General features: G+C 37.2%; 1 protein-coding gene across 5 annotated transcripts in view; it reads left to right on the forward strand.

The window, feature by feature from the left end:
- TC2N (tandem C2 domains, nuclear) overlaps nucleotides 1-5,805 on the forward strand; it is a 42,960-nt gene extending 37,155 nt beyond the window's left edge. For 4 of the 5 annotated variants that reach the window (XM_041760258.1, XM_041760257.1, XM_041760259.1 and 1 more), the window contains 2 exons: nucleotides 2,653-2,852; nucleotides 4,791-5,805. In XM_041760258.1, coding sequence (XP_041616192.1) covers nucleotides 2,653-2,852; nucleotides 4,791-4,901 — 311 coding nt within the window. In that variant the 3' untranslated portion in view covers nucleotides 4,902-5,805. Of the gene's footprint in view, nucleotides 1-2,652; nucleotides 2,853-4,790 lie in introns of those variants that run through there. The other variant, XM_041760261.1, reaches the window with a different exon arrangement.
- Nucleotides 5,806-15,937: the final 10,132 nt, after the last annotated feature.

Here is a 15,937-nt window from a genome sequence, read left to right on the forward strand (position 1 = left end):
AACTCCTAACTCTGGGAAATGAACTAGAGGTGGTGGAAGGGGAGGAGGGCAGGGGGTGGGGGTGTATAATGGGTGACGGGCACTGAGGGGGGCACTTGACGGGATGAGCACTGGGTGTTATTCTGTATGTTGGCAAATTGAACACCAATAAAAAATAAATTTATTATTTTAAAAAAAGTGTTTAAGTTCCATAATAAAAGCAACTAAGATTTTAATGTCAATTACTAAGACATGTAGGAAAAATTATCTTTTACTAATATCTTCTGAAGATTCCACTTTGGGTTTTTTTTGTTTTTTTTTTAATAATAAATTTATTTTTTATTGGTGTTCAATTTGCCAACATACAGAATAACACCCAGTGCTCATCCCGCCAAGTGCCCCCTTCAGTGCCCGTCACCCATTCACCCCAACCCCCCGCCCTCCTTCCCTTCCACCACCCCTAGTTCGTTTCCCAGAGTTAGGAGTCTTCATGTTCTGTCTCCCTTTCTGATATTTCCTACCCATTTCTTCTCCCTTCCCTTCTATTCCCTTTCACTATTATTTATATCCCCCAAATGAATGAAACCATATAATGTTTGTCCTTCTCCAATTGACTTATTTCACTTAGCATAATACTTAAACACTTTTAACTTAAAATTACTTTATTGGATTTCACATTTTAGTCATTGTGACAACCTTAATCCATGCTCTCTTGGTTTTTATCCATTTGATCATATTCCCTATTTAGTTCATTAGGTAATATAGATTGAGTGTCCAGAGGACTGTCAGATACATTTCACCAGCCTAGATAATTTATCCTTTCTATAGGTCTACACCCTTTGTTGAACATTCTAACTAGAAGCTTAATTTTAAAAACCTAAAAATATCAAACAGAAACACTAAAACACTTTTCCTTCCCTGTTCCTTTGGGAAGAAGAAGGGGTTCTGATACTTTGTGTTATCTAGGCCTGGTTCACATGGCTGTTCCCTGAGCTGGAAGTTTGAGGTCAGTTCTACCTGAAGGGCTAAGAGTATGGTATGGTTAGAGCGCTCCTTTATTCTTCTATAAGAGAGAATATCTGGATGTCCACTGTAACTACAAAGACTAACAATAAATGCAGTTGGCCATTCAGTTCAGGAAGCTAAGAAAACCCCAACAGATACAGAGGAAAGTAGACCTAAAGAATTAAAGGTAAAGTTGAAGTTGATAATTATGAAGACAACAGCAAAAGACATAATCAGTAAAACCCAAAGCCCTTTCTTTGAAAAGATCAATAAAATAGACAAACCTATAGTGAGTTGGATTGAGCAAAAAATAAAACATGAAAAGGAAGAGGATAACATTGAAAATTCAGAAGAGGTTCAATAATAAATAATATCATTTAAAACTGCCAATTCATTTGAACATCTATATAAAATAACTGATTTTCAGAGAAAAGAAAATGTTGCCATTCACTCCAAAAGCAGGGGAACATCTGAATAAAATGATAACCATGTGTAGGTAGTTAAAGAATTGCCTCTAATAAAAGCACCAGGCCAAGATGATTTTACTGTGGAGTCTACCAAATTTTCAAGGAACATTTAATTCCTATTTTATATAAGCTGTTCCAAAGCATGAAAACCAATGGAAAAAGTAACTTTATGAGGTGAGCATATTCTCGTATCAAAACAGAAAAAATAGTGCATAGAAAAAATAGCTATAGACTATTACCACTTGTGTAGATAGATGGAAGAATCATAAAATAAAAATAAGCAAATAAAATCCAACTTGGCATGAAAAGAACAAATCACCAGGACTACACAGGGTTAGTTCTAGGAAACAAGGCCATGAGAGAAGTCTACAGATGTGGTTTATTACACCAACGGGTGTCTTTCGTTAACCAAAACTGCTAATTGGGATTATCCACATCTGTATTTTCTAAATCTCATGGTCCGACTAGCTCCTCACTTTACAGCTGCCTCCTTTCTGGCAGTTTGCTCACTTTCTTGCTGCCCTGGCAGCCTCAGCTCTCCCTTGTGACGACTCATACTAGCCAGGCTGCACCCTCGGCCTGAACTGTTGGCCGTGTGTCCATCAGACTGGGCAGTGTGCTTAGGTGGAAAGCTTCAGAAACCTGAATTTTACCCAGTACAGTTCCCATCTTTTAAGACTTGACTCCCTTTCAGTTTCTTCCTGTTTTTGATCATTCTTTAATGTCTTGTACAGTGTTTGTTTGTTTTTTAAATTTTTCTCAGAGTTTATCATTGTTATGTATGGGAAGATGAGTTTGTGCAGCTATTGTACCATTACTGGAAGCTGTCCATCTCAATCTGTTTAATGAACAGATTTTCTTTAGTGGGCAGCTGTTGAACCTCTAGAGTCTCAAGCAAAGAATTGTACCTCTGTAAAATTGGGAAGTAGATTCCTCCAGCTGTCCAAAGAGTTGACCCCTTTCTTTTTCATGGCATTCAGGTTAGGGGAAGATTAAATTCCTTCAAGGTTGCTGTAGTTCTTTGTAAAGTGTGATTAAAATTACCAAGTTTACTAGCAATGTTTTCTGTTATACCTGTAGCTCATCGGATCTTTATAAGTGGTTTATATCTATTTTCACACCAAATATAATATATAGGTATATTATCTTTGTATGGCACTTAAAATAAAATTTTGCATATCACAACTTCTTATTTTTTTAGGTTTTTTTGTGAAGGTGGCAATGTTTAGTTCGGGAGAGTTGATTTATAAGAAGAAGACCCGCTTACTGAAAGCCTCCAATGGAAGAGTAAAGTGGGGAGAAACTATGATTTTTCCACTTTTACAGAATGAAAAAGAAATTCTTTTTCTCATTAAGCTTTATAGTCGGAGCTCTGTAAGAAGACGACACTTTGTGGGGCAGGTTAGTAGGGAGTTTTTTCCCTTGATCCTTTCCTTGCACTTTTCTATGCATTGAGACAGTTGGTTAACAAAAGGAATGGAGGATAAAATTGAAGTTGAATGGAGTAAATTTCTACAGCATCATAAGTTAAAATTTAATGTTGCCACAAAAATGAAATCCTGTCCGATTTTGCTTTAATACAAGTAGTTGGAATTTCTGTGCAGTTAGGCTGCTTATCTTAGAATGAGTCTATTTCTGAGCTTCTCAACTATAAATACCATAAGAAAGATCAGATTTTCAGTACCATTGACTAGTTAATGGTACTGACACTAAGCAATTAAATCGACTTTTCTAAGGCTGCAGATACCCAACCTCATTCTGTTTCATGTTAAATTTAACATGTAACTCTGTGTGCTATCAACTGAATTATATTAGACTTGAATTTCTAGAAAACATTAGTTTTAGCAGTGGTTGTGATGGTATTTAGATGGATGATTTTAGTGTCTGGATTACTCTCTTAAAAATTTTTTAGTAATCTGTGTAAGACAGTATAACACTTGCTGCCTTGTCAATCCTATAGGGACTTATTTCCCTTGTAGTTTCTTTTACTCCGAGTAGATTAATGGCAGCTGCCCATTGTCTTTTATCTTCATTATGATTGTTTGACTAGCATTTAAAGTCCAAAATCTACATCATTGGTTTAAAAGCTTCTGCTTGATAACAAGATGTTCTTAGCAGTCTACATGAAGTCCTCCGATTAGGTGTGAATTTCCAAAGATTAATATTAACTCTTTGACTCACTTCTTCATGTATTTTCTACCTAAAATATTTGTTAAAAAAGTTATAGTTTTGTTGTTCTTTATTTATTCCTATTTGAGAAGGAGTTTGGACTCAAGAAGTCATATGAGTAGCAAAGCCATGAGGCCTGTGATGTGCATTCAGTTAAAGTTTTCCTATATCCTCAAGCCCTCAAGCCTCAGCTACCATGTATGAATGGAATGGGAGATTTTCTTGACATGTGATTTTTCAGGATAACTTTTTTGGTGATTCCACTTTCTTGGTTGAGAGTCTAGTTAAGAATAATAATTCTGGAAGGGTTCTTGCTGGCCATCTGTTCCTGTGGCTTCTCTGGTATCGTTAGGAACCACGATGGTTGGGGAGCCAGATGTGGACTCAGAGCCTCCCACTCATCTCAGCCAAGGTGCTCTGGTATTACCTGTTGCATATAGTAGGTTCTTTGTAAGATTTTATTTGAAGGAAAAGTTCTTTAAGACCAGGAAATTTAGGAGAAAAAGTTTGAAAATTAGTAACTTGCTTCAGTTTCTTTATTTAAAAGAATTAGAAACTGAATGTCAGAGGAGTTAATTCCAAACAGCACCTGTTAGTACTAAAGCTCAGGTGAGAATTCAGGCTTTGCACCCCTTGTGCCCCTTGTCTCTGGGGCCTGTGACGGATATGATGCCTTACACTTGCATAATGCTCTGCGGTCTTCTCAAATTCATTCATATCTATTACCTAAAGTTATAGTTTAGATTTCAGTTAAAATCATAGCTTTATCTAGTGTAAAAAGTGCTTTAAAATGTATATTTTGTACCAGTCTAACTTATATCATGATTAGTCTCAGCTTACTTTTACAAAGATGATTTTGAATGGTTGGGATCAATTGTAAGTTGAGCTCCTAGACTTATTGAATAACGAAGGATACTAATTACTGTTTGGGGAGAAATTATTTTAGAATATCTCATATTGAATTTTTTTCCACATTGAATTTTCAAGTTGGATTGAATCATATAAAATTAGTAAATGTTTTAACGTTGTTTTGGAAAAATGAAAAGACGTTTAATTGAAAATAATGTGAACCCAACTTCCACCTGGCTTTCATCAGTAAGAGGAAGTAACTATTTTGAACCCAATTGCTGTTTTTGTGTTAAGTTAAATGGTTGTACTGTTCCTTTGCAGATTTGGATAAGTGAAGACAGTAATCACACCGAAGCAGCAAATCAGTGGAAAGAGACAGTTACAAATCCAGAAATGGTTGTTATCAAGTGGCACAAATTAAATCCATCTTGAAGACATCACACATTAATTTGGTGAAGAACTTGACATTCTTTTAGAAGACTTACAATTTCAATTTGCTACCAATAAGAAGAGACAAATCAATACATTTGTCAACTTATTTATGGAGGTCATAATTATAATGGATCTTGTAGAAAATTAAATTCGATAAAAAATAAGATGAATTATATCAAATATCCAAAGTAAAGAGAATGTTTTAAAACTGTGCCAAAATAGACAAATAAAATAAAGAGTGGTATGCTGGGGCAACTAAATAAATTATACAACCAATGAGAATTTCACCCAAAGGTAGTTATTACTGTATTACATTTATGGATTTTTTTAAAGCTTTACCTAGATATTCAAAATCTCTATTAGACATGTAGAAGACTTTACTACTGACTATTTCAGTGCTAGTCATTATTGCTTAGACCTTGACTCTGCTGTTTACCTCTTGCTACATATTTTCCCTCAGAAAGCAAAAATGAATTAAACCACTTCAACTTTTCTGTATTTAGGGAAAATTTGTGTCTTGTGTTTCTCCTTTCTTGCCCATAAGTCATCATATTGCCACTTTGTACATTATTTATCTCCAAGAAACTTCAAATATAGAACACTATTTTAGCAAGAATAAATGAAAATGCCAGAAGGTTGAAGTTTAGTAGAAAACCTATTATATACACATTTTGCTATGTTTTTCCTCCCTCAAATATTTTGCCCTTTGTTTTAGTTGGAGCTGGAATAAGAAAATCATCCATAGAGCCATCCTAAGTAGCAAAATTAAATAAGCTTAATTAGCAAGTTCAATATTTTATCATTATCACTTCCTTTTTTTCAGTTTTTTAAAAAATATAAACTACTTGTTCCAATAATATCCATGATATTATTTTTCTCATGTTTTTCAAGAAGCCATCTTTTAGCAAATATTTTCTTTCTTTTTTATTTTGATTTTTTTGGTAGAGAGGGACAGAGGGAGAGGGAGAGAGAGAATCTTTAGCAGGTTTCACTCAAGGCATAGACATGGGGCTCAGTCTTACAACCCTGAGATCATAACCTGAGCCAAAATCAAGAGTCCAGCTCTTAACCAAGTGAGCCGCCCTGGCCCCCTGCAGATATTTTCTATAGCAGTTTCTCCCACGTACTCATTAGAAGTCAGGATGTGGGCATGATGTCAGGTTAGTTGGGTATACAAGCTATGGCCAAAAAGAACAACTGTTGGGAGCAACAGGTAACACCATCTTTGATCTTGAGAAGTCCAACTTTAGTATTGCTGAGTGGACCAGGCACTCTGTGATTGTGATCTTCCATTTTCCTATCTTACCTTATTCTACAGATGCTAAGAGATAGATGGTGATATTTTAGGCCAGAAGATATTTTGGGGTAACTTTAGCATACCTCTAGTTCTGATGTTCTGTATATCTCATTAAAATTTTCTCAAACAATTCCTCTTTTCCTGGGTACCATCTCCACAAGGAACAAAATATACATAATTTACATGTCCTTTGCTTCTACTCCCTAGGGTTAAGTTATACTACTCCCTAGGGTTAAGTTAGGTACTCTCTAATACTGCATTGGAAATAATTTTTTTCTTAGATTTGTGAAAAATGGCATATTGATCAGTACTCACATAAACTTTCAAGAGAAATCACCTTATATCATAGTGTTTTAAATCTTTGAGACAAAAGGCTTTATTGTTTAGAGCCATTTTAGGTTCACAGCAAAATTGAGAGGAAAGTACAAAGAGTTCCCAGATACCACTTACCCCACGTACACAAAACCTCCCCCTGTCATCAACATCCCCCACCAGGATGATAATATTTGTTAAAAATCAATGAACCTACATTGACACACCAGTATCACCCAAAGTCCGCAGATTACATTAGGGTTCAGTTGTGGTGGTGTCCATTCTGAGTTCTGACAAGTGCATAATGTCTTATATCCACCACTATAGTATCGTACAGAGTAGTTTCACTGCCTTAAAAATCTGCAAATGCAGCTATCTTAATAGCCACTAAATAAGTATATTGACTTTTAGATAAATAATAGGTTTTATTGTTTTTAAAAATCTGGAAGTTTATTTGGGTAGCTTTTTGTGTTCAAGTAAAGCTTTCAATTCCTAAACTTGTTATATGTATTTAACTCAATTTTAAATTATTTAATTTTTAATATTTTTGCAATATGTATACAATGTGCAATTTCAGAGAGGGTGTGATTTCTTGGTTTCTTGTATGCCTTAGAATCCTAGGTAAATAAAAAGAAAACTTTTCATTTAAAGGACATTTCGTCTAGAGTAGTATTGACACAGCTAAGTTCACAAATATTGTAATTAGTTGTACTTAAGCCTTTTTTCAGGTGTAAGAGGTACCAGATACGGGTAATATTCTAGTTGTTTCTTTGAAGCCTTACATGAAATATAAAAAGAAACGTTCTTCTGTTAATAGTTATTCATATTATGAGAAAAACATTAGGAGCTGGTAATAAAAAAATGAGATAGTATGCAAAAATCGCCTTTGTTTTTGCTTAGGCATTTCTGGATCTTAACCCATTTATAATAAGAAGGGAGTCAAAATGGTGCTGGTTGACCAGAGGAAGCCTTGGGAGGGTTCACATTGATAGCTGATATCAAACTTGCACAATGCTAATCCCTTACATTGTAATTGTTGATAAGCTTTTTGATTGATACAATTGGGTAGCTGCAGCCCATGTCAAAATATATCTTCACTATTTGGCTTTCATTTAGTTTTGCATGATTTTTTTTTTTTTAGCAGACCTCCTAGAGAAATTATCATTGAAGTCTATCAGTTCTGGCACTTACCAGACTGTTAAGAAGGAACCAGTGAGATTTTGAACATACGTAATTGTCTGAAAAGAACATAAAGTGAACTTCTGCTTGAATGCAGTCAATTTCTACAAAACTAATGTACTGAAAGTATATTTCCCAGCAAAAATTTCTGTTGTCTGATCAAATAATAGCTTATTTTTGAAGGATTTTAGAAATTCTCATTAAGTGTCACCACTTTATATCATGGTAGTAATGGATAATCCTTTTTAAAAAAATTTTGTAATGGATATTTTGTAGGATATATATTTTCTTGTGGTATTTGGTGGGGTATATTTGGGGAAGTACCAGATAACATATCTGTATGTACACTGTATTAGGGTTTTTCAGAGAAACAGAACCAACAGAATGTATGTATTTCTAAAAATGTATGTATTTTTAATTACAAGAAATTGGCTCATGTTTATTGAAGCTAAGAAATCCCACAATCTGCCATGCAGGCTGGAGACCCAGGAAGACCTGTGGTATAGTTCAGTCTGACCCTGAAGCCTTGAGAACCAGAGGAACCAATGCTATGAATCCCAGTGTGCAGGCAAGAGAAGAGGAAATGTCCAGCTCAGCCATGAGGCAGGAGAAAAGGATCAATTCCTTTTTCATCTCCCTTTTGTTCTATTCAGGTTCTCAGCAGACCAAAAGGTGCCCACCCACACTGAGGAGCACAATTTGCTGAGCCCACTGATGCAAATGCTGATCATGTTCAGAAACATCTTCTCAGACACACCTAGACATAATGTAATCCGGGCATCCCTAGCCAGTCACGTTGACACAAAAAATTAAGACATCTACTAGTGTTCTCCCAATAGGTCAGCTGAAGTTATTACTCAACAATCAATTTCAAATGCTTGAAGTTTTGGTTGAAACATTTGAATTGAGGAAAGAATTGTGAAAAGTGAGTGCATATGAAGTACCATGTCCATGTTGAAATACAGGCTTAGTGTTTAAAAAGATACTAAAAGAGTTAACGTTGCCCTCCACAATTGGGTATTTTGTCTGAAGATAAATGTTGCCTATATTTTTGGTCATTTCCTGGCGGAATCTTTTTAACTTGGTAATTACTGGTTTTTAAATGTTCATGTATAGGAAATCTGATTTGAAAAATAACTTTATCTTATTAGTTAAAACTGGTAACTAAATTATATATCGATAACTGTATTAACTGTACAACTATATTAAACTGTAGTACTCTAATAATGGTAGTAGATGTCCAGAAAGAAAGTTCTGTATGTCTTCTCAGGTTGCTAGAAGGTATCAGACTCCATGCTGAGCTAAATCACTGAGTAAGATATGTCTTTAGATGATGATTGTGTTCATTCAGTATTGATTTTCCTATTCTCATGCTGTGGAATTTGTTCTCTGAGCCACCATTCTTTAGTTTCTGAGGCAAGAGGATGATAAAAAAATATCTGCCCTTCATGATAGAACTAGATGTATTTTAACAGATTTTGTTGACTGTGGCTTTTAGTTTAATTTCTGGGTCTTGGTAACATGGTAACATTTCTTGATTATGCAGACTTGATCTTGAAACAACTAAATTTTTAAATGAACCATCTTAGATACTTAATAGTTAAACGTAAAAATGTCTATAAAGTACTTTTTGCAAAGAACTGTTGTAGGTGCTTTGAGGGAGAGAGATGAATAAACCATCACTTTTTACTCTGGGGTTTTATATTTTAGCAGGGAAATAAAACATTACAAAGTAGTAAAAAGCAGGTTCAAAGTATGGACAAAATGCTTTAGAGGCTCAAATAAAATCAAATGTAGCTGAAGGAATTAGGAGCACCTCTAATTTTTTTCTTTTTTTCAGGCTCCACCTGCAATCTGGGGCTTGAATTTACAATCCTGGGATCCAGTCAGGCTTCCCTGTAGGTGAAGGAATTAGGAAAACTTTGGCAAATCCCTGATTTGGAACACACAAAACCAGGCAAATCGGCAGCACTATTAATTCTCGGTCGCTCTGACTCTGCCTAACTGGGTGTCTCTTGCTGTATTTACATTGTCCGCTGAGTCGCTGTGAAAAAGTTTATACTTCCTTCCACTCTCTTCTAACCTTAGCACCCCTGTTCCTTTCTGTGCTCTCAGTGGAACATCTGATTTTGTGCCTCACAAAGAAAACGGTGGTTGGCATTCCTTCCACTTTCCACCATTGTATCCACAGACTTATTTTTACCCACATCCAACCTCCATGACGTTAGAAAATCAGTCAGTCCTTGTGAATTCTGGATCCACTCCTCTGCTTTCCCGGGGATCTCATTCCATCTGTCATGCCTATCTTCTCTCCTAATCCTTGAGTCCCTCCTTCTCTCCTGGGTCCTTCCTAGTATCATTCCAACCTCCCTGTTGCATGCACCACTGTCTCAGGATAGGTGGGTGACATGTCCAACAGGAAGATGCCAATAGACATTGTCTTGGGGGTTAGGTCTCTGGACTGATGAAGCTGTGGAGACACTATAACTCAGGAAGTGCAGCATGCTCTCCCCATATGACCATGACTGAGCCCGCCTACAGCCAGTGAAGGTTTCCAGAAGCCCTGTTTTCTCACTAGGGTTTTTATTCTTTCCCCACTTTCCCTCTCCCACCTGCCCACTCCTAAGCCTTCATTTCTGCTTCCTCAACAGGAAGTTCTCTACTAGATACTACAATCAGTAGAGAACAATCCCAACAAACTCCTACGCAATTACTAAGAATTAAGTGTAAACTCTAGGGTTAGTTTGCACAACTTCTCTTAGGTCACCTATACTTCAGGCCTCTCTTTGGTCTATTTCCTTTTTTAAAAAAAATTCCTAGGCTTCTCACCTTGTTGTTCTAGATTCTGCCTTATTTGGTCTCCCCTTTATAGATAAATCCAGCTGTTCTGACCTTAGCCTAGCGGCTTCTTTCATCCCACACTGTACTGAACCTCATTCGGAAGTCTTAAATGCTTTTCAGTTCATTTTTCTTTATTACTTATCAATTTCTTTCCCTTCCTCCCCCTTTTCTTAGAGAGAGAGGCAGGGGGAGAGGGTGCACATGCAGTGGGAAGGGGGGACAGCAGGGCAGAGGGAGAAGGAGAGAATCTTTTATTTTTTAAAATAAATTTATTTTTTATTGGTGTTCAATTTGCCAACATATAGAACAACACCAATTGCTCATCCCATCAAGTGCCCCTCTCCCCCGTCACCCAGTCACCCCCACCCCCCCACCCACCACCCCTAGTTTGTTTCTGAGAGTTAGGAGTCTCTCATGTTCTGTCTCCCTTTCTGATATTTCCCACTCATTTTTTCTCCTTTCCCCTTTATTCCCTTTCACTATTTTTTATATTCCTCAAATGAATGAGAACATATAATGTTTGTCCTTCTCTGATTGGCTTATTTCACTCAGCATAATACCCTCCAGTTCCATCCACGTCAAAGCAAATGGTGGGTATTTGTCGTTTCTAATGGCTGAGGAATATTCCATTGTATAAGTAAACCACATCTTTATCCATTCATCTTTCGATGGACACCGAGGCTCAGAAGGAGAGAATCTTAAACAGGCTCCATGCCCAGTGAGGAGCTGGATGTGGGGCTTGATCTCACGACCCTGAGGTCATGACCTGAGCCAAAATCAAGTGGGAGGCTTAATGGAGGCGGAGCCACCTGGGCACCCTACTCATCAACTGTCTCAATGATAGAACTCTCCCTCCTTGAAATCACGTCTTCCCTTAGCTTTCGTGTCATCATGCTCCATTTGCTGTCTTGTTACTTCTCTAGACTTTTCTTTCTTCTCCATTGGCTCATCTTTGTGCACTTTCAACATCAGGACTTCTTGTGGACTTGGTCCTAGGTCATCTTCTCTTCTCACTCAACATTATTGCTCAGGGCAACCTCATCTGTTCCCATGGCTTCACATCTACTGGCCAAAGGCTGCCAAATGTTTATCCCTGCCCTAGCTTGCTGATGAGCTCCACTATCACTTGGCTAATGTGGACCTCTCTTCTTGAACATATCCCAATCCAAACTTTGGATTTCCCATTCTATCACAATCTGACCTCCATTGTTCCCCATCATAATTAAAGGAGCTATCATCCACCTGATTAGTTAGTCATCCTAGAAACCTAGGACCCGCCTTGGAATTTCTCTTTCTTTCATCTCCCATACTTGATCACCCTATTCAGGAGTGTACCTGCTGTGTAGATCTTGAATCTACTTGTCCCTCCCCACTGTAACTTCTCTAGTCAAAGACAGCATCACCTTCCACCTGTAAGCTCTATCCTCCCTCTACCCCCCAGTTGGTTTTCCTGCCTCCTTCTGGTTTCCCTCTAAACCATTCTGTACCCAGCAGCCAGAGAGGGATATGTTTTAAATACAAATATGATGATCACTCCTTAGTTTCCACTGCTTTTGGTGCGAAATCCAAAATTTTTCAGTCTACAAGGTCCTTCATTGTCTGAGCTCTGCCATTCATTTCAGCTTCATCTTTCCCACTGATCTGTTTTCAATTCTTGGGAGGCAGTAGCCCCTCCCTTCTTCAGGGTTTCACACAAATCATTTCATCCACATGCAAGAGTTTTCCTCTTCGTGCTTCCCTTTGCTAAACCCCCTGTTTAGGTGCTAGCTTAAATGGCTTAAATGTCTGTTCCTCTGAAGTCTTTTTTTTTTTTTGACCCCTCAGGCAGTGTTAGATTCTACTTTCAATATCAGTGAGGATGACAGAACATGAGAGACTCCTAATTCTGGGAAATGAACAAAGGGTAGTGGAAAGGGAGGTGCGCGGGGGGATGGGGTGACTGGGTGACGGGCACTGAGCGGGACATTGATGGGATGAGCACTGGGTGATATGCTATATGTTGGCAAATTGAACTCCAGTACAAAAAATAAATAAATAAAAAGATTCTATTTTCATATGTACCTTCCCTTTATTGCTTTTATTGTAATTGTGATTGAATAATTACATAATTTTTGTTCATTTCAGTGTGTCTTCTGTAGTGCAGTTTCCATGAGAACGGGGTCATGTTTGTGGCTGCATTCCTGAGGTTAGCATAGTACCTGGAACATAGGAAGTACATATCTGTTTAGTCACCCACTTAACTGATAGGCAGTGTTCTGAGTGTTTGGATACAGCAGTGAATAAACAGGAAAAAAAAAAAAAAGAATGAACGCATTGAATTATATCTTATTGCACATTATGGTGGGACTTAAAGGCTAATATCATCTTGTTGAGAGAGATAATGCTGGATTATTTACCTTATTAGTAAATTTACTTTTAAAGTTCATTGACACATTTCTTTATTATAGAAAAGAGAAATACAATAGCCTCACACTATGAGTTCTGCCCTAGAAAAAAAAAACCTGAAATTCCCAGCAGCATTTATAGCATATGATTCTATTCAATAGCATTTAATTTGAAATTTTGTAGATTGCTGAAATGTTAATCGGATTTTGCCTTATTATTGCTTGATAACAGCTTAATATGTATCATAGCTAAGCACAAAAATTATATCGATTTATTTAAAACATTTATTTTCTGTAGTTGTTTGATTCCTGTATAAAATAAGAAGGGTACTTAGATTGAAAATTTCCTGTATGATGTCAATAACCTATTTATTTACCAGCCCAAACAGGATTCGTATGACTGTGTATAAAAGAAGACGAGTAGGAGATTGGATCATCGACATGTCTAATCCTGGAAGGATAGAATAAGAGATTCGGAGGCCTTCTTCAATAGAATTTAAGGACAAGATTCAGGGAAGAGGCTGTAAGAGAAGCAAGCCTGCCTCCGTATATGTCTCAGTGTTAAGGACACGTTCTCAACAGATAATGAGTCTGGAGATGAGTAACGTGGGGAGGATTGCAGAGTTAAGTGTTCTTATTCGAATACGGAAAAGGAGTCCTGGGAAGGAGAACAGATTAGCATCCAGAAGGAAGAGAGGCCTCACGGAGGAGGGGAAGCTTGTGGAGAGCAGTTAGGGATGGAGGTGGGATGGTAAGGATGTACGAGATGCCTAGATGCTTCCCCATACTGTACACTCTTCCTTTTTACATAAGACACCATGTTGTAATTCAGATTTCCTTCAGAGGAATGTATACAGAACTCTAGATGGTTCCCGTTCCACCCCCCACCTACTGTTTACCAAAACTCATGTTCAATTTTCTCTTTTTCATAGAAAATCTGAAAATTAGTTTGGCCTAAGATAGTAAAACCATTGACTATTACGTTTGGAAAAGACCTGAAGAGGTCTCTAACTTAGGTAGATGGGCATTTACAGAAGGAAATGCCCGTCTGCCTAAAGCATAGGGATATTTATTCAATAAGTAAATACTGGGTAGCTCACAACACTGTACCACTCATCTCAGATGCTAGGAACACACCTAATACACAAGCCCCCACCCCCTAGAGCTTATATTTTAGTGAACATGTCAGAATATAGAGAATATTTCCAAATAAAATTTGATTAATTTTGTGCAGTGAGTGAGCAAATACAAGATCAGAAAAATCTGTTCCTGGCCTTTTCCTTCAGTGTAATTGCCTCATGCACTGATTGTCATCATTTAATTTCCTTCTGGGTTAGTTTATTTCAAATACTCATGCTCACATATTGATGAGTTACTATTTAGGGTTTTTATTAAAAGATAATTTGATCTTTTAAGAAAAGATAGCTATCATTTAATAAAAGATATCTATTCTTAACAGATACTATTCTCCTTAAGTTACTCAGAGCTAAAACAGGACACACAGAGATGTCAAGTGACCATTTGAAAAGAACCACCTAGGCGAGTATTGTGATGATTTTAAGAACAACCCACTTGCAAAAAGATCTTTGGCTGTGCTGCTTGCGTGTTTGGGTTTTCCTGGCTTTAAAAGGCAGTAGAGATGAAATATGATTTTGTTTTTATTGAGTTTAGACAAAAAAGACAATGGACATCTTTGTATTGTAGGAAATTATTTTTAGAGTATCTGGAAGGGGCAAAAGATATGTTTGATTTTCTGCATTTACTTTCCGTGTGTGTGTGTTCATATTTATATACTTCAATGTAGTCACATGTCAATCCTTTGCTGCCTTTAAAAAAAAAAGATTTATTTACTTTACTTAGAGAGCAAGACAGCAGGAGTGAGCCAGGGGAGGAGCAGAGGGGGAGAAGCAGACTTCCACTGAGTGGGAAGTCCAACGTGGGGCTAGATCCCACAACTCTGAACCAACTTGAACGAAATCAAGAGTTGGACGCTCAACCAACTGAGTCACCCAAACACCTGATCCTATTCTGGCTTTTAAGGCTGGAAGCTAAAGGAAGGAAAGGCAAAAGGTATTGAAATTATTTTCTTAAAATGATAGAAGTATGTTATTAACTGAGTGTAGTGTCTTCTCTGGGACACTGAAAAAATACTTGTCTTTTCTAAAAGCGTTTCATTTCTTTCTTTCTTCAATATACTTTTTTTTAATTTATTTTGTAGCCTGTGGGCTATAGGTAGAAGGAAGGGTGGGCTAAAGAGAGTGGACTTTTGTAGGGAAATGGTAACATCAGGGGCCCAGAAAACCACATTAGGCAGTAGGATTTGGCTTATGAGGGAGTGTGTGTGTGTCTGTCCACCATGCACCCTGCACACATGTCCTTTATCTCGTAGAATCAGAAAAATGACATCTGTTTTCTTGAAAGGAAGAGGAACAGATGATTCCAACAGGATTGGAAGGATGAGGGAGATATTATGACAGATTTGATCTACAGTCAAGTTTGTTTCTTTTCCTAGTCCAGAAAAAACTAAGCCTGAAAAATAACAAAGGGAAAAGTTTTCCCTTCCCTAGCCCAGAAGAAAGTAAGTTGCAGAAACAACAAAATGGGAAAATGTTTGGAATGATGCCACTGTGTATTTGGCTCAGAGAGTATGGCAGACAGGAGTTGCTCATGTGTCCCACATTCTGTTTCTGCCATGTGGATGGTAAATAACACGTGCACTAGGAGTTCCTATTCTTGGTTCTTTCTTGAAAGCTGAAGGTGTGAAAACAATTTTTCCTCCCAAATGATCTTACCTGGGTTTACGAAATAAGATAATACATTTTGACTTTTTCTTTTCCCGTGTGTCTGAGGGTATGACTCGCTTCCCTCAGTGGCAATAATTTGCACCAGCTTGTGAGTCTTGAAAGAAGCCCTCTGGGTGATTTATTGAGTTATTGACGTAAGTAGACCATGGTGAAATACATAAACATACTTGGGCTATGAAGCTTTCTGATTTTTTTTTTTTTTTTTAGTTTTTAGTGTTT

The sequence above is a fragment of the Vulpes lagopus genome, chromosome 6, assembly GCF_018345385.1.
Source record: "Vulpes lagopus strain Blue_001 chromosome 6, ASM1834538v1, whole genome shotgun sequence".
Taxonomy (NCBI): Eukaryota; Metazoa; Chordata; class Mammalia; order Carnivora; family Canidae; genus Vulpes; species Vulpes lagopus.